General features: G+C 43.2%; 3 protein-coding genes and 1 pseudogene across 4 annotated transcripts; 1 reads left to right on the top strand and 3 right to left on the bottom strand.

The window, feature by feature from the left end:
• Positions 1-137: 137 nt before the first annotated feature.
• Positions 138-4,089, bottom strand: LOC143323329 (proteasome subunit alpha type-6-like). Its single transcript, XM_076735141.1, has 7 exons — positions 3,788-4,089; positions 3,147-3,241; positions 2,471-2,552; positions 2,016-2,171; positions 1,412-1,590; positions 930-1,024; positions 138-711 (listed from the first exon to the last, which is right to left on the bottom strand). The coding sequence occupies exons 1-7, from the start codon at positions 3,861-3,863 to the stop codon at positions 654-656; spliced, it is 741 nt and encodes a 246-aa protein (XP_076591256.1). The 5' UTR covers positions 3,864-4,089; the 3' UTR covers positions 138-653.
• Positions 4,090-4,206: 117 nt separating this feature from the next.
• LOC143322958 (inositol-tetrakisphosphate 1-kinase-like) lies at positions 4,207-9,242 on the top strand (annotated as a pseudogene). Its single transcript, XR_013077369.1, has 10 exons — positions 4,207-4,437; positions 4,783-4,807; positions 6,058-6,180; positions 6,400-6,517; positions 6,609-6,710; positions 7,041-7,081; positions 7,190-7,355; positions 7,657-7,724; positions 8,104-8,266; positions 8,338-9,242. The product of XR_013077369.1 is annotated as an inositol-tetrakisphosphate 1-kinase-like (transcript).
• On the bottom strand, positions 8,744-15,931 carry LOC143322957 (uncharacterized). Its single transcript, XM_076734430.1, has 6 exons — positions 15,665-15,931; positions 13,255-13,295; positions 13,035-13,101; positions 12,520-12,585; positions 11,340-12,328; positions 8,744-10,557 (listed from the first exon to the last, which is right to left on the bottom strand). Exons 1-6 carry the CDS (start codon positions 15,708-15,710, stop codon positions 10,489-10,491), a joined length of 1,278 nt encoding a protein of 425 aa, XP_076590545.1. The 5' UTR covers positions 15,711-15,931; the 3' UTR covers positions 8,744-10,488.
• Positions 15,932-16,378: 447 nt separating this feature from the next.
• Positions 16,379-22,616, bottom strand: sars2 (seryl-tRNA synthetase 2, mitochondrial). The gene is made up of 16 exons (XM_076734429.1): positions 22,335-22,616; positions 21,684-21,779; positions 21,516-21,545; positions 21,261-21,401; positions 21,080-21,134; positions 20,892-20,955; positions 20,603-20,708; positions 20,444-20,491; positions 20,151-20,259; positions 19,460-19,505; positions 19,280-19,367; positions 18,896-19,008; positions 18,680-18,773; positions 17,956-18,048; positions 17,799-17,864; positions 16,379-16,828 (listed from the first exon to the last, which is right to left on the bottom strand). Exons 1-16 carry the CDS (start codon positions 22,608-22,610, stop codon positions 16,688-16,690), a joined length of 1,566 nt encoding a protein of 521 aa, XP_076590544.1. The 5' UTR covers positions 22,611-22,616; the 3' UTR covers positions 16,379-16,687.
• Positions 22,617-23,367: the final 751 nt, after the last annotated feature.

Raw genomic sequence — 23,367 nt, 5'->3', positions numbered from 1 at the left:
TTTTGGATATTTTTGTCAGGATATATCACAAAATTTGAGAAATAACCCTGAACTATCAATTTCATTGCTAAAAGTTCATACACTTCTTTAACCATTTAAATTACAGCAAAACAGGACAGTGTTTCCAGTTTTCTTTTCTAACCAATTTTATTATGACAGGTGTGGTAAAGGGCTTGACAATCAATCTGATGTTTTTATTGCAACTTTATGAGTGTGGAGCTGACAGCAAGATTGGCATCACAAACACACAGTATAAAATATGCTGCAGGACAAGTATTTGTACACATCCAAACAAAACCAGCAGGAGTCATACTAAATAACCAGTATCCAAAAACGTGCATATTTCAAACTTGAAATATGTTGGCAAGTGTGTTGGTGTTGTTGACGTCCACTAAAGATGGTTTAATGTTGATGATCAGAATTTAAACACTGTGTATTGAAGTTTTTAAACAGCCCAGTGGAAATGTCTGGTGAAATACTACAAATCAAACCTGTATCGATCCTTAATAACAGAGCTTCTTCTTCAGGTGTGCATTAACCTCACGGACACGCAGGTGAACGACTATGCGAGCAATGCTGTTAAACTGGGCTAAACCAAGGATGCTGAAAATGCAACGCCATGATGAATTGTGGCCTGAAGTTTGATGGCATCTTTACTCCCGCTCTGCTATGGCAACCAGGTGGGCTTCAACCTCTGCTTCTGACAGTGTCCTGCAGGAGGAAGAGAGCAGGTGATGGAAAAAAGTGAGAATGGGAACAAAAAACAGAGTCAGGATTAAAATACACCATGTAAACTCCACCTCAAAGAAATAAGATCAAACCAGAAAATACATGATGAAAAAAAATATTCGTGTTTTAATCACATTAAAGGATAACATCCATGATCTTTAGTGTAAATCCATCATACAACTCCTGACTACTTGAGTTACCTAAACTTGGGCTTTTCCTTGGTAACCACACCAACCTCCAGCTCACTGGCCTTGAAGTCGATGGACAGGACAGAGGACAGACATGATATAGCCAACTGGAAGGAAAGACAGTGAGGTGTGTTAAGTGTTGTGTTCCGACACATAAACGCCCGTCGAAATGTTCCTTTCAGTCAGTGAGAACTCTAGCAGTGGATTCAAGAACGTGATGACAATATTTCCTCCAAGCAAATGCCTTTACGAAAAGAAAAGGTGCATTTTAAAGGCAAAATGTATTAAATGTCAGTCTTCAAAAGCCTTTTATATCATTATATCATCAGGAGACGTGGCTGTTAATCGGCACTTTAGTCCCTCTTTTACAGGAGGGTCCCAGAGCAGCCTTTATCAGGACCAGTCTACTCTTTCTTCTGTGGACTATAAATGAATCAGTGTCTTGCTCAGACGTCGATCCTGTTGATGGAGCTGTTAACTCAGTTTCAGCCTACCTGTACTGTCCGGTCATGGCTCAGTTCAGGCTTTTTCTTCAGTTTCTTCTCCAGGTAGCTATTGGCCTCTGTTTGCTTGGCCCCGACTGCTGTGGCTCTGAAGCCACAGTAGTAGCCTGCTGGGTCACATTTATACAGGGCAGGACCCTGCTGAGGGTCCATAGCCACCATGATCATACCTGCAGAGAGAGGAAGAGGAGGGAGTGAAGGTGGGAGAAGGAGAGAACGCACCACATCATTATAAGGAAGAGGCCTCTAATATGTGAATTTACTGCATGTTTAGCCATTTTTTGACCATCAATTCAGTGGCTGCTCAGGTTTTTGAAACTAAAGCCGACCATTCAGAAAATAAACGAAACGAAGAAAAACACATGCTTTGTGACAAGGCAGATACTGGAAAAGAAAATCAAGGGCATGAACATAGGTGTCCTGAGCAGTCACTGTCAAGATATCAATCACCAGTTCCATGTATCAATAAGATATCAATGGGAATGTGGAGCAGGAAGCACTCAGTATATCCTATCTGTGAATGTGTACTGATGATAAAGAGCAGAAAAAACAAAGAAATGAGCACCAAGAGGCAGAAATCAAGACTCCCACTCACAGCAGCCTAGAGGTCTCATTTCGGCATTTTGTGTGTAGACCTGGGAGATATCAGCCAATCTGCGACACAACACGTCCGCCGTGATGTCATAACCAAACTTATATTTCCATTCTCCTGCTTCCACTCGTGCCCGGTGAACCTGGGAACGACTGTCCGCTGCAAGACAGAAGAGGGGGTACACTGTAGCCTTTAACAACATTATATATGATCTTTCACACATTACAGAAAACAAACAAGGATTTCACTGAGACTGATAATAGACTCTAATACCCCATAGAGAGTACGTTACACTATTGGTTGCAAGTTGTTTATATCCTTATTTAAGGACAAGGACAGACCTTCTGGTGTGAAATAAAACAAAAAACAAAAATCACCTTGACTCTGGTCCCATTTTTTCATGACTATTATATCCAAGTACAATTTCAGTTACGTGTGTGTGTGAGCTGAATACATACCATTGTGCCCAGTCATCACACAGCCAATACGTGGGGTTAGTTTGAACATGTTGGTCACAGTGGAAGAGTCCAGCAGCTTGTCCTGCAGTCAGGAAAGTGACAGAGTGACACATTCACATGACAAAATGATATCGTGCTGACACGTATGAGTTTATCACTGTGCATGTGAAATTATCAACTCTACATTTACAACAAAGTCATTATGATCAGGGGCATCAATAAACGAAAGCAGTGAGCTATGGTGTATGTAAATCACATGCATGTGTCTTGGGCTGCAAATCCCCAATTATATGAATCCATTCTATACATAGAGCTATGCATAAAATATATGGCAATACTGCTTGACCTGTGCTATCCAATATCATTTGTTGGATTTGCTTCTGATCACTTATCCTTGATCATGAAGATTGCAAACTGAAATTGGTAGAAGATGGACAAAATACAACTTTATTTTCTTCTCCTCCTGTCTGGAATAAAAGCTTTGCCAAAATAAAAGTAGTCCCTGGCTTGGTAATGTGAGTCCTGGCGTTTTTAAGCTGCATCGTCACATATTTGACTGTAAAGTCAGCAAAAAGCTGGAGTCATGACTCCTGTGAGGCTTCACTGTTTCGCTTGATCTCAGATCATCATCATGAAGTGAAGGTCTGTGAATGTGTGTATGTGCGTAATATCTTACAGGTATTTTCTTTTGTGTGACCACCACAACGCTATCTGCCCCCCTGACCCCCACAGACGTCAGCCCATTCTGGGAGATGGCTTTGAAGGCATACTCTGCAAGACAGGCCATGTGACACAGAGACAGAATGAAACAGAATAGAAAATACAATAGAAAGTTTTTAAAGTAACAGTATGGGGTTTGATATCCTGTTCATGAGTGGAGAACTGCATGTTTGCTCTTTCACAAACAACACATCACTATGATGAAGATCACCAAGTGGGCTAACGTTACTTACACTAAGTTACCAATTATGAACATGTAGCTAGCTACCAACGGAGAACTGAATGTACTTTTACCTGTGTAATAATATGCTGAGTTTAATCTCACTTACAATGGCAGGTGTATTAAGAAGTGACTTCAAGAAATTTATAGAAATTATAAATACATATGAGCAATTTATTTTAGAAATTTTGGCGTTAGCTAGCCGCACTCTTCGCAGACACAACCGGACAAGCTAACCGCTTTAGCTAGCTAGGTAACACTTTGTATTGTTTGTAGTAATATTAGTAATGATAAGTTATGGTAGTAGACTTCTCTTGTGCAGTAGAAAGTATAATTATACTCCAGGACTAAAACACCGGAGGAAATGTCTCTCTTACCGACTTGGTAGAGGCGGCCCTCCGGTGAAAATATGGTGATGTGTCGGTCGAAACCTGCGTTTGAACCGCGGGACATTTTTTTTCTCCCCGTGACCTCAAATGAACTCGACAGCAGTGAATGTCTTTCGTTGGTCCCGAATAATGGACAACTCTCTTTTCTTTGACGCTCAGTATGTGGGAAACAGCATGCGTATGCTGCTGCTGAACTCTGAGCAGGATAATGGAGCTACTTCCCTCACAGCGTTTTACTTTCTCTTTCAGTTGTTCAGTGCCGTGCAGCTCCATGACTGGCCCCGCTCACTGCCATTGGACGGCAGCAATACGGAAGTAAAATGCCTTTATCAGTTGCACTGCTCCCCCCCCCCCCCCCCCCCCCCCCACCCTTTTTTTCTTCACCTCACCTGTGTTGAAAAGTTATCATGACTGTGGGCACAGGCTGCGTACAAGACAGAGGGGCAGTTACAGACTTGTCATGAAAAACGTTGGGGGGAGGGGTGAATGGAGAACAGCGTGTGTGTGTGTGTCTGCTGTCCCTCGGCTGCCGGAGGCCCCCGCACTCACAGCCAAATGTCAGACCGCAGGGTTGGCTTCTGCCTCAGCGATAAGAAACGCAGGAGGATGAACCTGGACGCTTTTGCAGACTTCTGTGCGTAAGTTGATGCCGACTTTTGTGGAGTTGCCTTAGTGGAGACCATTGAGAGTTAATGGGAGCCCCTGAGTAAATGAGGAATATATTGATTTCATTTCATTTTAATGCAATACAGATAATCTCAGTTTGGGAATGTGTCATAACCACTATTGTAATAACAGGTGACACCCCCACACTATAATCTAGTGTACACAGTTATTTAGTTCTTTATCAACAGCAGTGAAAATCCGTCCATATGAGGCTTTACTGCTACACCAGAAGCTTTATTCATTGCCTGTTTGACATCATATGACTCCTGTGTAATCATCACCTTTAGAGTACAGACTTTTCTGTATTTTCCCTGCAGAGGCCATGGAGTGGAAGTGGTGGAGGTAAGTTTTTCTTCACATTAATGTGAAATCAATGTAATCTTAAAGATTTCTAATAACAGAATGAAGAAATGCCACGTGTTAACACTGTGTGTGTGTGCATGTGAAGATGGGTGTGTGTCTAGGATATTCTTTATGTAAATGCTGTAACACATACAGCATGTTGTCATTTTATTCTACAGGTTAAGCAGTTAAAATATAACATGAGCGATGGCAGTTTGGGTGCACCCACAGACACACATGTGTCACGTACAGATGTCCACAACTTTAGTAATCCATGTCACAGCCACCTGCAGCCCCCTCCTACAGTCTGCGTGTAGCAAAACAGAGGAACAATGGCTGCCTGATTGTAACTGCTCTGACATTTCACTGCATGTGAATATCTCCACAGGAGCATGACAGAGAGAGTATAGACCATAGGAAGTATGCACAGATATGAAAAAGAGATTCAAGTTACAGCCAGCAAATGAGATCATTTCAGACAAAGTAGGTAGCCTCAATCAGCTTCTATGCTGCATTTCATTCTGTCTCACGCTGGGTTCACAGTTCAACCTCAACCAGTTCACGCCTGCTGCTATTCAAAGAGGACTGATGTCTAAAACTGTGTGTGGCGCTGTACGTTTCAGGAGGAGGCGTGAAAAATAAAAACCCCCATTGTAATTCAGTTGAATGAAAGACAGTCTGTGTCGCAGGACACAAACAACATAAGGATGTTACAAATGTCTGAGGGCATGGGATCATTTAGGGCATTTCCTCTCAAACCTTTTTTAGGTGACACAGTTTTTAAATATTGCCATCGAAACTTTAACTGAAATGAGAGACAGAACACAGTTTTAGTTTTTTTTGTTTTGTTTTGCTTTTTTAAATAAATAGAAATTGCATTGGCAGGTTATTTAAATTAATATTCCATAACATCTTTCATGTCATGACAGTACATTTTGCTGTAAACAAGAGTTGGTTTATTATTTTAAAACATTATTGGTGATAATGGATGATTTCCAGTTTGGTGACCTATTCAAATTCTCCAGTGTCCAGTTGGACGCATGAACACAGGAAACATGTGAGAGACAAACTTCATCTTTAGTTTACCACTTACCCTAAGTGCATCACCCTTCACTTGCCCTCCAATGTATACATACTAAATATAATACAGCGTATTTAATATTATAATCCATTTGCATACATTCCCAAAGATAAGCAAACAAAGAGACAGATCCACTCCATGGGATTTCACTCTGTTTTTCCTCTGTCAGATTGACCTCGCTCAGCCACTTGTACCTCAGGGACCCTTTGATGTCATTGTTCATAAGCTGTCTGATGTCATCGTGGAGGCCGAGCACGACAGCCAATCGCAGCAGCTCCTCGACAACTTCCAGGTAAGGCTGCGTTGAAAAAGAGCCGTCTTTTAGCTTCTGTCCTAACTAATAATGTTTGTGCTGCTGGAGGAGGCGGTGATGGAATATTGACTAGACAAGGAGGGAGAAAAATACAGCAATATATCCACGCTGTCTGTATGTCCTAAACTAGGGCCCTTTTTTAAGAGGAAATAATAATAATGAGACTAATGACTTCCCCATCTGTCTTTTACGTTACAGAGCTATGTGTCTGCTCATCCTACTACAGTTCTTCTGGACCCTCTGCCTGCTATGACTCAGCTACTAGACCGCTTTGCCTCTTATCAGATCATGTCCAAACTGCACAATTCACTCCGAGGTGAACTGCAGCTTCATTGGGTGTTCTGTAGTTATTCTTCTTATATTCTTGTACATATTAACACCTTCCCTTCCCATGTTTTGTCCCGCAGACTGGCATATCTGCAGTCCTCCTTACCTAGAGGTCCACAGTGCCAGTGACCTGTCATCCATTCAACAGGCTGTGATGGCCCAGGGCCTCAGCTTTCCGCTCAGTCAGTTCACTCTCTGTCTATCTCTAGTTAATTCTTATGTCTTCAATTTCATAAGTTAAGCTGTTTAAATTCACTTTAAAGTAACTACAACTCAGCTTATTTGTGCTTGTCAACAAAGCCTAAAAGCTCATCTGCCGCATTTAAGAAGTATACAGACGGTATTGGTCAGATGATTTGGGAGTAGGTTTGTGGTCAGTTAACCCTCCAAAAGTTTCTCAGGTTGTCCTGGTTCTCTCACTTCTGAATTCAACTATCCTTGTTTACTTTTTGCTTCCTCGTGAAGTATGACAGAACCCACAAACACTTCCTCTTTTTCTCTGTTGACCCCAGTTTGTAAAACTAGAGTGGCCCATGGCTCACTTTCCCATGAGGTGAGTGGCTCTCTTGAAAATCGTACTTGTGCAGTCATGCTTGTTCTGTTTATTCACAGCAGTTTATTTGCTCCATGTTCATTTACTGTCCGTACAATATCTGTGCAGATGTCTCTGATCTTCAGTGCAGGGAGTCTGGCTGAGATCCATCCTCCCTGTGTGCTCCAGAGCTTCGTCAACCACGGAGCTGTTCTGCACAAGGTGTTTGTTGTAGGGGACAGACACTTCTGCGTAGAGAGACCCTCACTCAAGAACTTCCCCTCTGGTCCTTGTGGTCAGTCTGCACCAGACCGACAAAAATGCTGATATTTCTATTCCTTTCCAGCCTTGTACTTTGTTTTCCTTCCCTTTCCTGCTTTGTCCTTTCCTTTCCTTCCTTCTACTGGCTTGTCCTTTCCCTTTCTTCCCTTTCCTTGCTTGCCTTGTCCTTTCTTTTCTATTTTTGTGCTTTTTTTCCTTTGCTGTCATGCATTGTCCTGCTGTGTCTTGCTTCTTCCTATGTTATGCTACCTTGATTTTCTTTGCTCTGTTTGTTCCCTGTTTCCACTGCAACTGGGATTTCTCTTTGCCTACAGATAGGAAGACCATCTTTTTCAACAGCCATCAGGTGTCCAAGCCGGAGTCAAGCTCTGATCTCACATCAGTAAGCAGTGGCATCACACACACTATACCCATGTTATGTACTACTGTATGCATCAAACTGATAATCTTCAGTGTGAGAAAATGTCTTCCCTAGATTGTCTGAATTCATTTAGATGAAGTCAGGAGTGAAATACAATACTGTTTTAATAAAGGCTCCACATTGTATGTGTGTATTATTTTAACTTCTCCCAGATTTTCTGACTTTGATAGCATGTGATAGGCTAATATATCTGTAAAACAGCTTGAATAAGCATCGTGTAAGGTGCACATACGGCTTCTACATAGTTAAATCTCAATTTACAGGTGGACCCCCACCCATTTGGCACCAGACTGGGTTGAAATCCACCCTAAAAATCTCCTTTCTCCTCCTGTTCTGCAAGCTGGATGAGCAGATGCCCTTCCTGCCTCCTCCCAGCTCTGAGGCCGTGGCCGCCCTCGTCAGAGAGCTCAGAGTTCAGCTTGGCATGGCTCTGTTCGGCGTGGACGTCATCATCAACATACACACGCACACCCTCACCGTTATCGACATCAACATCTTCCCAGGTACTGCAGCTGTACACACGACATACAGACACGGACGCAGTGATGTTCTGATTTACTCTTCTCTCCGCCAGGCTACGAGGGAGTGCCTCAGTTTTTCTCCTCGCTGCTCAGCCACATTGAGTCAGTGTTGGACAAAGAGACTTCTGCTGGCCCCCAGGCTACTGGCTCTCGTGAGTCAGCGCAGCCTACAGGTGGTCCATCTGCTGCAACAACTGGTCGTTGAGTCACCTCGGGAGCAGATCGCGGCTTGTTCTGTTTCATCAGCTTCCTAGGACAAATAAAGTCATTGGCACCAGCTTTTTCACTGTTTTGTTGGGACCGAGCTCAGTTGTTTTCAGGACTTTGGCTCAGTTATTTATTTCTATGATGTAACTTGATCTAAAACAGTATCTCCTGTAAATCACACTAATAATGATGTGCTGTGAAGTCATTCTGATCTGTTTACAAGTCGAAAAACCAAACAGGAGACACATAATGTCTGAATACACTTTCCGTTTATTGATTAACAGGTAGCATAGAAGAAGATACAGCAGGCACAAAATACAGCACTCTGATTGGCCAGTAATATTACAAATGGTGTTTTTGTTATAATTTTTTCCACCTGTTGTTCGAAATGTCTTCTATGCCCTTATGTCAGCCCCCACCGACATTTCCCACATCTTTCTTGCTGGTTTATAGAGACATTTTGTGGAAATATTTTGCACTTCTATAGAAAAAAAAACTACAGTACATTTTTTTTTTCATTCTCATGTGAACAAACATCTCATCTTTGGAATAGACAGGAATGAGCTCCTCAGTGCTGACTGATCATGTGTGTTGTTATGATGTGTTTACACAAGTTGACCAGCTGCTTCACCAGTGTTCAAATACATAAATGTAAATCTTGGCTGTGTAGAAAAAGAGAGATTATATCTGCTATATGAGTACCATATGATGCATTTTGAATATATATTGAAATACATGAAATAATTCATTATTTGGCTAATTATTGCATTCTCGTGTGCTGTAGTCTACATTGTGTTATTGCAGTAAGTGGGCCTCCAATGGTAACCCTGTTAATCCTGCATCGTGTGCATGTCTACCCAGTGTCCTCTTGGGGGCGCTGTTGCTTCATATTTCCTATGACCTTGGCTTACAGATATCTGATATTTACAGAAATGCCATGACAGCCATGAAAACTACAATGTAAAACTACTGAGCATTTATCAGTGTTACCAAAAGACGACAAAATGGCTTTAGTGTCTCCCTCTTCCCTCGACTCCTCCTTGGCTTGTTAAGATAAGAGTGCAAAGCTGGCTGAGAACCTGAAGTGACACTTTTAGACCTTGTAAGCTCTAAGTACATCACATACTGTCGCCACACACTAACAACATTCAAGACAAACTTGACACGCTGAGTTTCAGCGCTGTTCACCCTCCTCCGTGTTTTGTTCATGTCACCCTGGTTCGCCACAAACAGTCTGGTTTTAACAGTGCGAGAGCCAAATGAAACACAATCCTTGTTTCTACTTTATCATCAAAGAAACGAAGAGGAAATAATGACTTACTCCTGTGCAGAAATATCAGTAATGCATATCGTTAACAGTCAGAACAGCAGGAACAGCTTACACATAGTTATCAATTATTGCACAAAATATATATTGAAATACACATATTACTTATAGTGGGGAAACTGTCGTCCCACTGAGAACACACCAACACGGATGAAACCCTCAGAGAAAAGAAGCACTGCTTGCCAGTATTGATGAGTCAGATTTGAAAGATGGTGGCGTTTGTGTAGTTGGCAACGTGCAGTCCAAAATAACATTTGAATAAAAGTTCTGAATGCTTTGCATCCATGGCAGTTTACAACTGAAGTGGAATCACCTGTCTACCTTACAAACAGCATTCACAGGTACTGAGACAGGGACACGAGTGGACACCGACACAACGATCTTTCAGATTCTCTAGAAAAACGCGTCTCTTTTTCCTCGACACATTCAAATAAGCATCGAGGAATCGGTGGCAGCCTTTTCCAGGCAATCTAAAAGCAGCGATGAAGCAACAGTAGGTATAGTTTCTACTAATGTCCATTTACAGATTCACATCTGAAGACATTTCTCTGAGTGCTGTGGGGATTTGAAGGCTGTTAAATGGGAAATGTGCGAGCTGACTGTGTGACTGTGAATGCAACAAAGGGTTTTGTCAGTCAGTCTGCTGCGTGTGAGTGTGTGTCTGTGTGTCTTATCCTCTGCGAAGCTCCCTCAGCTCTGCGGCCACTTTGCGCAGCTCTGCTTCAATCTCCAGCAGCTCCTGTGGACAGGCAAAATGAGAGTACACTGTGTGACGCAGGACTACACAACACATGTTAATGCTTTAGATTACAGCCTGCTAATGAAACTTATGAGGAGCCTGCTGGTAGGTAGAGGGAGGCACATAGACATGAATAACACTGTAAATACATTTCTAACTATATGACAAACAAACAAGATTAGTATTATCATAATTATTATTATTATCAGCCCCCTTGTTGCCAAAATGACCAAAATGCATCCCCCTTGTTAACCTGCCATCCCCCTTCTAGATCCTCTAGATGCAGAGAGAGTGCAGGGGCAGAGGGCTTGTTTAGTTCAATTTGTGAGTCTAGTCGGCCTGACTCATTGATCCTTTATCTGTCTGGTGTTTGTGCAAGTTAGAATCTATGACCCCGAGCATGGCTCTGAAATATCAGCAGCCTAACTGTGCTGTGTATTGATGAATCCGTGGTGCTGTCCGTGGTGCTGAAGTAGGACATGGATTTGCAATTGCACCATTTTCTCTCAGTCCTGCCCGTCTGTCAGTGTCATTTTGGCTCTATAATATTCTCTAAAATATACTATAAATACTTAATTCTTTGCTATATTGTAGCCTATATTCTCTATAGAGGATCATAGAGACACACTGCTGCCTGTGGTGTTCCAGTAATAATTCAGTGATCATTCAGTAGAGTAATAATAATAATAACAACAATAATAATTAGGATGGAATTTGGGGGCTGTAATATAAAGTGTTAACAAACACTCACACATAGTCATGTATCATTTGCATCAACTTACCTCCCCTTCATCATCTTCAGCGTCACCCTCCTCATCATCTTCCTCCTCCTGGCCCTCCTCATCCTCTCTGACGAATTCATCCTCATCTTCATCGCCCTCCTCTTCCTCTTCCTTGTACCTTTCCCGCTCAAACTGCTGCGTGGCTTCATCACTGGCTTTCTCCATCACTCGCTTCTGCTGCGGCTCCTTCACCTCCACTGCCTCCTCCTTCCTCTTGACTTCACTCTCTGCTTTCTCATTGGGCTCCTCCTCTTCCTCGCCCTCCTTCTTCTCGCTCTTGTCCCCTGCCGTCCTTTCACCCACGCCGTCCTCTTTCTTCCCGCCCTGCGTCTCCTGCTCGTCCTCCTCCTGCACACGTTTCATCTTCCTTACGAGTTCTTCCAGCTCCTCCTGCTTCTCCTTCCTCTCTCTCTCCTGCTCTGGCTTGTTCTTGCTGTCCTGCTCTTTGAGCAGCTCCTTGAGCTCCTTCTCCACCTTCTCCTTCTCCACCATCAGCTCCACCTCATTCTTCCTCCTCTCCTCCATCCTCTGCTTCTCCATGTCCTCCTCTGATTCTCCCTCCTTCTCTTTGACCCCCTTTTCCTTCTTTTCATCCACCTCTTCCTTCTGCTCTGCTCTGGAGCCTTTCTGGATCTCCCTCTCTTTCACTGCCTCATAGCGTTTCTTCTTCAGCTCCTTCAGCAGTTCTTTGAGCTCTTCATCATTCTTCTCCTCCTTCCCTTTCTTAGTGATCTCTTCAGCTAGCAGCTCCTCAAGCTCCTTGGCTCTCTCCTCTTCATTGTCCCTGCCTCTGTCTTCAATCCGTGGCTCCTCCATCATCTTCTGCTTGGTGTCATCTTCCTCCGTCTTGTCTTTCTTCTTGTCCTCAGTCTTTTTTACAGGGCTGACCACATCCCTCTCCTCCTCATCCCCCTGCTCGAAGTCGCTCTCATCGTCAGCCAGGTTGTACTCATATCGCTCCTTCTCATTTTCCCGCTCCTTTTCTCTCTCTGCAACAGTCAGATTGTAATAGTCAGTCCCATGTGGTGTTAAAACGCAAGTGCACATGCATGGATGAAGATGCTGAATTTTACATTAATTAAATTCCCAGAAAAAAAATAACACCAAAACAGACTTGTCGGTGTTGTTTAGCAGTGTGTTAAAAATACACCAAAGCCAGTCAATGTGAGTTTGTTTTTACCATCAACAGCCAGCTTCTGCAGCTCCCTGAGCAGACTCTGATGCCTTTGTACTTCATCAAGTTCCTCTGCAAAAAATATGAGACAAAACACTTCATAACAATAACACAGCAAAAACAAAGTAAGGAATACCAACAGAGGACGTACAAATGTGACTGTGGAGATCTGGAACTCTTTACACAGCAAGAGGAATGTGTCACAACACCCATCACACACTGAAACTGAGCTAAATTTAAGCAAATAAAGTAAAAGATAAAGCTATCTGTGCTAGATAAATTATAGCAGTTCATCTTATAGTTTCATGTGATATCAAACTGAAAGTTAATCAATCAAATGTTTAGTTTATAAGATGTCAGAAAAATATCCATCCATCGCAATTCATGTCCAAATGTCTTGTTTTGTCCTACAGTTCAAAATGTTAAAGTTATGATGATATAAAAAAAGAGAAAACTAAGTCAGTGCTAAACAGAAAATAATATTATTTGAGTTTTGATGAGCAAATGATTGGAGACATTACCTGCTAGCTGTGGGCCACACTCACGTGACCCATCTTCATTCAGTGTCTCCTCAATAATACATTCAACCTGAAGGCACGTTGTAAAAAAAAAAAAAAAGACACACACACACACACACACACACACACACACACACACACACACACAATTACATGTGTCATAATTGAAATAGATTCATATGATGCTGAATGATAGGGGAAGTAAAAAGGACTTGTTTCTGACCTTTGCATCATTAAGGGGTGAGGTTACTGGCCGGCTTCCCACTGAGACACAGAACAAGGATGGAGATACAGAGAGAGCAGGGAGACAGATGGAGAGTGGGGGAGAATGAGAGCACAAAACAATGCATTTGAACAGTTCTGAAAAAAAACTGCACCAAGCTATAGTACAGAGCAGCACAGATGAATGCATTTGTTTACTTAGCCATGGTTAGCCCTGCACGGGCGTGGGTGGAGCTGTTCCCTCATTAAGGTAAGCACAGTTCCCTTGGAAAAGGGACACAGCAAAGAAGCTTAACCTCCTCTCCCTCCCTCCCTCCCTCCCTCTCTCTCTCTCTCTCTCTCTCTCTCTCTCTCTCTCTCTCTCTCTCTCTCTCTCTCTCCAGGATGCAGATATTCCAAGAGGCTTTAGCTTGCAGGTAGTTTCCCACCGGGGCTAAATCAGTCACCACTGCCTGACTGCCAGCAGATCATTAAAGGCACACTAAGCAGTGCCATCAGCACCTTTTCTCACAGAGATACACTAAATCTAACAAGGGCCTAAATGTCAGGATAGATCACAATCCACGTTCAGCCTGTAGCCTGTGGCCTTATGGATTTGGGTGAAAGGACCGGTTGAGGCACAAGATATGATGTTGACCAATTATAGTCATGAATCTACTGTAAATGTCAGCCTTTAATATTTTGGCCAATTTATAAAGATTGTTCTGTTTTTTTGTCAAATTATCACCATCAAACCAAATTCAGAAAATCTAACTTATTCTAACAGGTTCGACTCCCACCTGCAGCTCATTTGCTGCGTGTCGTCCCCTCTCTCTCTGCCCCCTCTCCTATCACACCTTCAGCTGTCTCTATCATAAAGGCTAAAATGTCCAAAAGAATAATAATAATTAAAAAAAGAATCTAAATAGAGCAAGCAATTCAAAATGTAAACAATTCCTGATTATGAGTTCAACACATTTGAGAGGATCTGAATGATTAAAACAGAAAAAGCCTGTTATGTGTGATGTGTTTACGTCTGTTGTCAACTAAACACACCAGTGTTGCTTTAGACATTTTATTGAGATTTTTGTTGATAAATTCAATGTACAGTGATCAGTGACCCAGCTACACATTTGAATCCTGATCATTCATCTCCTCCTATGATACAGACTGAACCACAACACTGACACTCAGCTGCCCCTTCAGCTCACACGACACATGCAGGAGCTGTAAGTTTGATTTAAACTCTGTGGTCTCAGCACAAAGCCAGATCAGTACACATGAGGATCAATTGGACTAACTGGCGAACTGATGAACCCCGACACGTGAGCTGCCCACTGTGTGGCCCTGTAAATCTCTGCAGGTCCATGTGATGGTGCGTGTGTGCTTTGCACAAGCTGGGACACCCGGGTCTCATAATTAACACTGAGAACTGGCTCTGTCTTGATTGGCTTGCCCATGAAGCCACGGCTAACCAAAATCCATGTTAGAAATGTAGAAATCCAAAGCACCTGAGTCAAGAGCCTGCAGGTTATTGATGGACCAAATGATTCGACAAACTCAAAATGTTGTCTTGACTGAAAATTAGAGCCACATGTCAGGCATATATGCGCCTGTAGGGGCTGAGAGATGCGCAGTAATGACTTTATAATGATATTACCCCTCCTCCTGGCATTTGATTGACGTCGAGCCGCAGTGACAGTTAGTGGTACAATAACATTATTATATTACCTACAGGTTCTACGGTGATACGCGTCTTTGAAAATGTTTAGTTAGTCTTCATTAGGGTGGCGTTTGACAACCACAGTCTTCACACACTGCGACAGCTAAACAGTTTCCAGCCTGCTCTATGTAGGTTACCGCATAACACTGCGCGCCTCACCGCCGCAGACTGATGTTCCCGGTGTCCACACGCATGTCTCCTCTCATGTGCTGCTTCTCCGCACTTATTCCAACTCATTAAACACGTTTTCAGAGCAGCAGGCGCGTGTCACCGTGCAGCACGACTCTAATTCGGGTCTATGTTGTTTAAGAGACCTGTATGAGGACAGGAGACAGTCAAACATCTCCACTGCTGCCAATAAAAGCAGACAGGACCAGAAAGGTGAGCGCATAACAAATTATGTAACCACGCTTTTGTTTAGCCTATTAGTGTGAACCGTGAGGCTTTAGCAGTGATGATCTGCTCCATAAAGTATTTTTATTATTATTATATCGCATGCAGTTTGCTCTGGTTAGCTTCTTTCATGCCGGTAAATAGAATAAGAGGGACCACAGCTGAGGCAGCAGTGTGTGAGATGAGGCTGCTCTCCGGCGGTGCCTGCTGAGGGCTATCACTCGCATTTTGTAGCGTCATCTCTCACTGAGCGCCCGATACACACATACACACACACACACACGGTGGCTGTGGAAGGAGTGTGATGGATGCTTACCCCCGACGGCAGCCCAGAGAAGAACCGCGGTTATCAAAATTCCCATAGGATCCGAGAGGTGAGGTTCCTGCAGGAGATAACCTTGAAATAACGGGCTGGGTCCTCTTCACACACCCGCCGAGCTGAGCGAGGTGGAGCCGCGCGCCGTGTGTGTGTGTGTGTGTGTGTGTGTGTGGTGTCAGGTGACTGAGACCAGATCAAAGTCCAAACCCTGTTATGGTGCCAGAGATGTCAGACTGTCGTCCTGTAGGCTGCTGGCAGTGTGTTAAGAAAACGTTGGAGGATTTAATCTCAGGTAGGTTAATATCAGTGGTTCTCAATGATGGGTCCGCGGCCCGTTTGGAGGGCTGAAGGGACACAAAGTAGCTGCATCAAAATAAATAAAGTTCTCTGTAATTTCACTCTATTAAAATCCCGCTCAGTATGCCCAGTGTGAATATTATTACAACAGCTTTCAGTTTATTTGCAAGGTCCGTGCAAACACCTCCCAGAGCTGCTGCTTAATTACTTTTGCACATCAATTATTGATACTTTGGAACAGCTGGTAATGTAACACACATTAACACGCCTGTGTGCCACCTCTGGGAGCAATTTTCTAGCTGTGCTCCATCTGCAGACCCCCCTCAAGGTCACACTGTCATTCACTAACATTCACTAACTATGTATATAACAGCACTGCAGCTGAGGAAAACAAGACAAGTAAGCAATGCACGAGACATTCAACATTTATCTTTATTGGTTATTACTTTAATGGTCCTCCTCCTGAGCTTTGACAGCACATTCAGGCTCATGTTCACATGTTTGTGGCATTTGATGAAATATATTCTATATATTTACAGTGACAGTAAACTGAAAGATCTGAGCCATGGCCTCAAAACATAGACGCACAAACTCAACTCTGAAAGTCAGCTTGTATGAAACATCATGAGGCATATTAAACGCCTACTTCCTGTCTGATTCGGAGGTGTTGAACTTGAACTGGTGGGCGAAGGCTGGCTTGACAGCACTACACTTGTGCTCATGTCATCTGGTTTTTGGAACAGGTCTGGGTGGTCGATTTTGCTGGTTGGGTCCGATGTATTTCAGCGGAGTGAACTTCGGCTTCTCGATCACTTCTAGACCCAGATAAGGCTGCAGGGCTCGAGGGACGCGCACTGTTCCTTCCTGAGGAGATGGAGAGAAAGGACGGAGGGGTGGATGAGAAAACAGAGGACAGAGCAAGAAAAATGTGCATCATTTATAACACTGCCATGTTAAAGCAACTACATTCTAAAAAGAACATTTCTGAATTAGCTGGGTTTTACCAGCTTCAACACATCCTTAAGAACATGAAAATAGTCTTAAAATTAGTTAAAGGTAAAGAAATGTGGGGAATTATTGTACAGGCCATTTCAGAAAGACCACGGCTTCATTTAGTCATTCCACCTTAACTGAGCCCATTAATCACATGCTATTTGTTAATTTCTCTGTCTTGGAAAAATGTAAAATAGTTCAGCAATATAGAGGAAAATGCTGTATTAAATCTATATTATTATTCCAGCGTTTCCAATGAAATACATGTCAGTTGTTACAAAAATGCTTTGACTGACAACAATCACAAGGGGGAGCCACTTCAACACCAGCCTGTGCACACAGGTGGAGGTGCAAGGAAATACACATGGATCATGGTGGGGGGTGGACAAGACAATGTTTTGTTTGGAGGAGACAAAGAATGAGGAAACCAAAGAGCAATTTTTAAATTTTTTTTTTTTTTTTTTTTTTTTTTTACACATTTTCATTAAATCTTTGTCTTTAAAAGGAAAGAATCTGCATCTGTGTTTTTGCTGCTGATGTATAATTTTATGGTGTCTGGGGATTTTCATCTTTTTGCAGTCTGTGTCAGCTGAATGTATGCCTAAAAATAGAGCTGCAAGCCTAACATGATGTATTTGTGTACCTCTTCTCTGAAGACAGCAGCCTTTTCAGCTGTCAGATGTTGTAGGGACATCGGAAGAAAACATATTTTGGGGTGTGGTGAAGCCTTTAATGGCTCATATCACAACCAAACAATAATTTTGTTGCTCATCACAAACTTTTAAAGCTAATTTAAGACATTTTGCCATTTTTGAGGACAATTCGGGGACAAGCGTCTTACTTTGGTCTGGTGAGTCTCCAGGATAGCGATGATGGTTCGGGGGATGGCACATGCTGTAGCATTCACCTAGAGAGAAAAAAACCATCATGGAGGTGATGTTCTGCTGGAAGCTAAACCCACAGGAATGTACAGCAGTCTGCCTCATCTGCAGTCTTACTGTGTGGGCGTACTGCAGGCTGCCGTCCTCTCTCTCATACAGGATGTTGAGGCGTCTGCTTTGGTAGTCTGTACAGTTGGATCCACTGGAAATCTGATATATGTAAAGAGACAGCAACTGTAATTAGAATCGGCAGCACAACACAGCTGACTGGCTCTGTGGAGATCATCACCTTCTTCCCCCATTAGACATGTTTGATGTTCACAGTTCCTGCAGTACCATCATCATCTTAACCATCATCTTTTTGACTAAACAGAACTTACACTGCAGTCCAGTTTTTGCTTCTACCCTCTTGTGCAGCCTTTTGTGGCCAAACGGAGCCCAAATGTTCAACGTTTCTGTCCATATTGCTAGATTGTACTCAAACAATGCTCTGCTCCTGTGTGCGCGCCGCAGACGACTCTGTTCGCTATTATTAATGTAGGAGATAATGAATTAAATATAGGACTTCAAAAATGGACTTTTCAACCAAGGATGGCAATTGTTTGGTTTTAAAAAAACATTAAGGCTCATTTTGTGTCTGTTTTTCTTTCTTCATGTTTACTGAGTTTAACGTCGGAGGTTTAGAGGAACGATGGGCACAAACAGACTTTGAACAGTTCTAACTGAGAAGGGAAGGAGTCACTAATGGCTCAGCATATATTATCACAAATGAACATCTTTACATACGCATCTGACTTATAATGTCTGACTAAGTAGGTAGCAGAGATGCAGTGAGGCTGACCTCTCCATAGCTGTTCCTCCCAGGCATCCATGCTTCAATGTCATACTTCCTGTGTGCTGGAGGACCCAGTTCCTGTGTCGGCATGTCCAGCACTCTGAGTAGAATCACACACATTCTGTTTTTTATTATGTTTTACACAGCGTCCCAACATTTTTAGAATCAGGGTTGTATAAAAGAAAAGGACCACTTGGACTGTGTGTGTGTGTGTGTACTAACCTGTAGTGAAGTTCCAGCGCAGAGAACATCTCTTTCTGCAAAGAGACAAATTCCTCCAGCAGCTGAGAGCTCTCTTCACCTGTCTCATCTGCCGTCACTCCAAACATCTCTACCTGAATACACACACACACACACGCACAAAGTTACTACAATGCACATTATCATAATTATAGAGTAGGTATTTATTTCTGATCTTCATAAATAATTTGGAATCACTTGTTAACAGCTAACAGACAGTTAACTACACAACACACATATGCAAATGTGAATGTCCTGCACATGTCATTTGAAACAGTGGACTTGTGGACATTGTGTTTTCTGTAGACATATTCATTCATCCATGCGACTCCTGCGCCCCTAACATAATGCTGCTGTCCTTGTAACCTTGTTGAAGTGATGTACTCTGTAGAGGCCCCATGTCTCTCTGCCTGTGTCTGTCTCTGCTCTGTAGCAGGTGCTGCTGCACACTGTCCTGCAGCGGGAGAGGACAGACAATGTCAGCTTTAATTACTCCAGTATAACTATCTGCAGAAAACTAGTGGGGGGGGGGGGGGGGCTTCTAACCTGACAGGCAGGTCCTTCCAGTTTACTGCATGATCCATGAAATAGCCTGCAGAAGACAGAAGACACGTCACATAAGTACTTACTAAACACTTCAGATTTAAGCCTCCAGTGCTCATTCCTGATTTATGATCAGGCTCAAAGTCTCTTATTAGCTTCAAACATTGATGTATTGCACATTTTCCAGTATATCAAAGATTATTGGAAAATGGGAAACATTTCATGTTAGCAGCCGGATTCAAGATTTACGATCGATTATCCAAATGTAGAATTTAGGTTCACCGAGAGAAATCCAGCAACAAAATCCATTTATCACAATTCTGAAGGAGTCCAGTGTGAAATCCCGTCACTGCAGAGCAGTAATCCAACTAATCAGTCAAATCTGTTCATGGTGGAATTGGCAGCAGGCGTGGTCTTACATCAGCATAAGTACCAATAGAAAACACATGCAACAAATGATTAACTATGTACTGAAGAGTGTGACATAACCAAACTGGATGTTCACGTGTTGCTAAAATCACCATAACAACACACCAGGAGGGATTAGCACCAAGCACAATAGCTAATCTTGCCAGTAAGAAACAGCACGATTGATTCACTGACCGATAGCAAGTTACACCAGCTACTTCAAACACAAGCCTCACTTCAAAAATAGGTCTAAAGCTGCGACTGATGAGCTGAAAAATAGCTTCACCTGCCACTCCGACCTCTCCTGTCCCTGCCAGGTTCAGGTCTGGGAAGCGGGCCGGGTCCAGTGAATAGACCTGAGAGCGATGGGCATTGGGCTGCATCCCACAACCCTCCTGGATGTGGATCAAACAGAGTGATGAAGAGAAGACAGGAGAGGTCAGGCAGAGCAGGACGTTGTGTGGCTCATTTCAGATATTAAATTTAGTATAGTTCATTCAGTCAAATTCTGCTATCATGACTACAGCTGTGTAAAACCTGGTCTGTTAGGAACAGACACCACAGAGCTCTGCTACTCACAAATACTGCCCCCTTCAGCATGTCAGGTACAACCATGGGAATGAAGCCCTGCAGGAGTGAAGAGGAAAACTCAAGTCTGGCTCTCCTGCATGTTAACAGAACAATAATATATATTCACTTTGCAGACTTTATATCTAACATTTCCAGACACATGCTTACCCGTTGCTGCAGAGTGTCAAGGGCAAAGTTTTGGAGTGCAGTCTGAAGTCTGGCCCCTGCTCCCCTAAGATAGTAGGACCTGTGGCCTGAGACATGGGACAGATGTCTGCAGGCGAGGGCAGAGGAACAGAGTACAATGACCCCCCAGTCATATCAGTGAGTGTGGACTTAGTATTAGACAAAACATTAAAGATTATGGTTAGACCATATTCATACAAATTAGCCTTTTGCTGTCAAAATTTCACTCTGCAGGTGGACAAAACATTTTGAACAAAATGTAGAACCTCACCTCTGTCTGATGAGACCCAACTGCTCCCCGAGCTCTACGTGGCCTCTGGGCTTGAAGTCAAACTCTACAGCAGAGAGAGAGAGGGCAGACTGTGAGAGCTGTGCTTTCAAGCACACAAGGGTGAAGCACTTTAGATCATCAGTGATCTGACACTTCAGACCAATGGCAGCACAGATCACATCAGTCACCTGGTTTCTGTCCAACCAGGTCCACCACCCTCGCCTGGCTCTCATCTCCAACTGGCTGAAAAAGGGAAAAGAGGAACTTTACAAAGTTTCAAACTAGACTTAGGGCTCAGTGCCCTGGTCAAAGCATGTGTGTGTGTGTGTGTGTGTGTGTGTGTGTGTATGTGTGCACGTGTATCCTCACCACATCGGGGTGTGTGGTGTTGGGCAGTCTGAGCGCTCGTCCATAGTGTTCCTGCTCCAGCTCAGTCTCTTTGGGGTACAGCTGATTCAGTCTGCTGCGGATCTCTCGACCCCTCTGGAGAGTCTCGGTGTACTCTGGAAGCTGCATGATGAACAACAAAGGCTGATCCCAAATCTGATTTACTACTCACTAGTGCAATGAAAGGGTAGCAGACAAGCAGACAGCAAGTTTTGTAAGTGCCAAATTTGAACTTACATTGGCAAGGGCTTTCTTGTTTGTCTTGCTCTGTGAGGAAAATATTATTTACGTCACAATTGTGGGAGAGAACAACACAAAGAGTCTAATTAGAGGGAATAATTCAGCAAACCTTCAGTGAAAATCAAGCTGCTGCCTGGGATCAGCGCTGTAACAACCTTTACTGACCACTAGTTCTTTGATTGTGTCGCTGACGAGTCTCCTCTGCGTCTCCAGTCCAGAGATTTCTGTCCTCACTGCCTGCAGCTCCTGCCACACACATACCTAAAATGTGCACACACGCGCAATCAGTGAGATCAGCTGAACAACAAGCAGAACAGCAGGTGTGAAACAGAAAAAGTCATTAAGTTCAAGTTTCTGGCACTTCTGCATTGGCTTCATTTTTATGATCTGGACTGGAATTCAGACTAAAGTTCTCTGTTTCTGAGTTCATGGTGCTGTAACAGTGACCTGCGGGTGGAGCAGGTGCACATGGAGAGTTTAAACCCCCCCTCCACTCAAAAATGCATTTGGTTTTTTGTTACTTCACTGTGATGTTTGAGCTTCAGTGTGCAGAATGGTGTGTGTGTGCACGTGCAGAGTTTTGCTGCTGTCACACTCATCTGCTGGAGAACACCTTGAAGCAATCACGGTCCAGAATGCATCTTACACAAATATCATACCAGAAACAAACTATTATCAAAGAATAGGATTTCATGTCTTGATACATGTCTGGAGGGGGATCTATGTCATATGAGACCAACTCCAGAAACATATGTTGGACACAAGATAAAGTTCTATCTCACATCCGACTGAATGAGGATGTGAAGAAACACTTACAATTTTCCTGACATCGTCCCCTCGCAGGTCGCCCTTCCTGTCTTCCACATTTGCTATGACTTTGTCTGTCTCCTCACACACTGCTCTCATGTCCAGCTCGGGCTTGTCACTGTAACCTTCACGGACATGCTCGTACAAACTGCTCCGGGCTCCATGTGAAAAGCGCTGCGGGATGAACACACCTGTCCTCTGCCTCGAACACTGTCTGGCGGCCGGCTTCAACACAGTCAGTGCGGTGCCTCCAGCTCTAACGACCATGCTCATGCAGGTCGCCATGTTTGTCTTGTGGTCGAAGTTGCATTCAGGGGCTATAGGAATAACAGCCACAACTGGTTGCGTAGGCTCCTGGTCTGCCTATCTATATGTACTTCAATGTTATGCGTTTGAATTTACGTTTGGATAATATATTTTACATGAAAGTATAATATATGCTTATAATAATGACCATTCACATTTCTTAGCGTTTCTTCTTTTTCATCTGCTGATGGAACCAGGGAGCACTGTTGACGGCAGTAAAACGCCAACATTAATATCTACATTGAATGCAGCATGAATGCGGAAATTAGTATTTCGGAATTGGAGACAAAATAAAACGAATATGCTGCTTCAAAAATGTTATTCTAAAACTACAGCTACTATTTTAAGCGACGGCTGTGACATAAATGTCAAATATTTTAATTTCTCCAGTGACATAAAATGACTTAGCGGCGGAAATGACATCGGCGCTGGACTCCGAGAGCGAAATTGAAAACGAGGCCGTCAGAGGACCTGACAGTAAAAAAGGTAGAGAGGGAGTAATTCAAGCGATTCCACCCAGAAATGGGGAAAGAGGATACTTATCGTGTCAGGATGATAGTGGAGATGCGAACAGAGCAGTCACAAGAGAGTACAAAGAAGACGAAGAAGAAAAGAAGCGCTGCTGGAAATCGGGGACAGCAAAGCGTCCCAACAGAAGTAAGGAAGTAAGAAGTAATGAGAATCTAAGAGAAAAGAGTTTGTCATTTGCTGAAGCTGTTAAGAGAATGGAGATCAA

The sequence above is a fragment of the Chaetodon auriga genome, chromosome 7 (genome assembly GCF_051107435.1).
Source record: "Chaetodon auriga isolate fChaAug3 chromosome 7, fChaAug3.hap1, whole genome shotgun sequence".
In the NCBI taxonomy this organism is placed as follows: domain Eukaryota; kingdom Metazoa; phylum Chordata; class Actinopteri; order Chaetodontiformes; family Chaetodontidae; genus Chaetodon; species Chaetodon auriga.
Note: the sequence above shows the minus strand (reverse complement) of the source record. Positions and strands in the feature narration are given on the sequence as shown.